The sequence below is a fragment of the Monoraphidium neglectum genome, assembly GCF_000611645.1.
Source record: "Monoraphidium neglectum strain SAG 48.87 unplaced genomic scaffold scaffold03487, whole genome shotgun sequence".
Lineage (NCBI taxonomy): Eukaryota > Viridiplantae > Chlorophyta > Chlorophyceae > Sphaeropleales > Selenastraceae > Monoraphidium > Monoraphidium neglectum.
The window spans coordinates 1-606 of NW_014010142.1; the positions used below are offsets into that span (position 1 = coordinate 1).

General features: G+C 79.9%; 1 protein-coding gene across 1 annotated transcript in view; it reads left to right on the top strand.

Moving 5' to 3' along the window:
- Positions 1-203: 203 nt before the first annotated feature.
- The window catches only part of MNEG_12874 (hypothetical protein), a gene marked incomplete at both ends in the record, with an annotated part of 1,869 nt that continues 1,466 nt past the window's right edge, over positions 204-606 (top strand). The window contains one exon of the mRNA XM_014038653.1: positions 204-532. Coding sequence (XP_013894107.1) covers positions 204-532 — 329 coding nt within the window. The remainder of the gene's footprint in view (positions 533-606) is intronic.

Sequence of the window (606 nt, forward strand, 5' to 3'; positions counted from 1 at the left end):
CACCTCGGCTGCCCACCCACCCGCCATCCGCCCCAAGGCGCCGCTTGCTTCAGACTGCGAACCGACCGATCGCCTTGCCAACCGCCACTCACCGCCGCCAACCGCCACTCACCGCCGCCAACCGCCAACAACCGCCGCCAACCGCCAGGCGCAGCGACGCCAAGGTGGATGGCGCTCTTCTGCATGAGGACCCCGAGGCCCTCATGCGCACCCTGCGCGCCAGCGGCCGCCCCCCGCGCCCCCGCGCCCAGCAGCACGCTTCAGCCGGCGCCGCCGCGGCCGGCACTGGCGAGGAGGCGCCCGCGGCCGAGCGGCTGCCCGGCGCGGGCGGGGCGGCGGCCGCCGCGGAGGCGATGGATGTGGATGGCGGCCACTTGGGGCGCGAGCGGACGCCCGACGCCGCCGCGTCGGCCGCGCCCTCCGGGCTGCCGTGGTCGGAGGGGTTGCCCGGCGGCGCCGGCGCGGCGCCGGCCACTGAGGCCGGCGGCGCGGACGCGGGGGTGGCGTCGCCCGGCCGGCGGTCGCCGGAGGCGTTGAAACCAGTGGTGGCGAACGGACAGGGGCCGCAGCCGCACGCGGGCGGCGCCGCCGCCGCCGCTGTGGCGG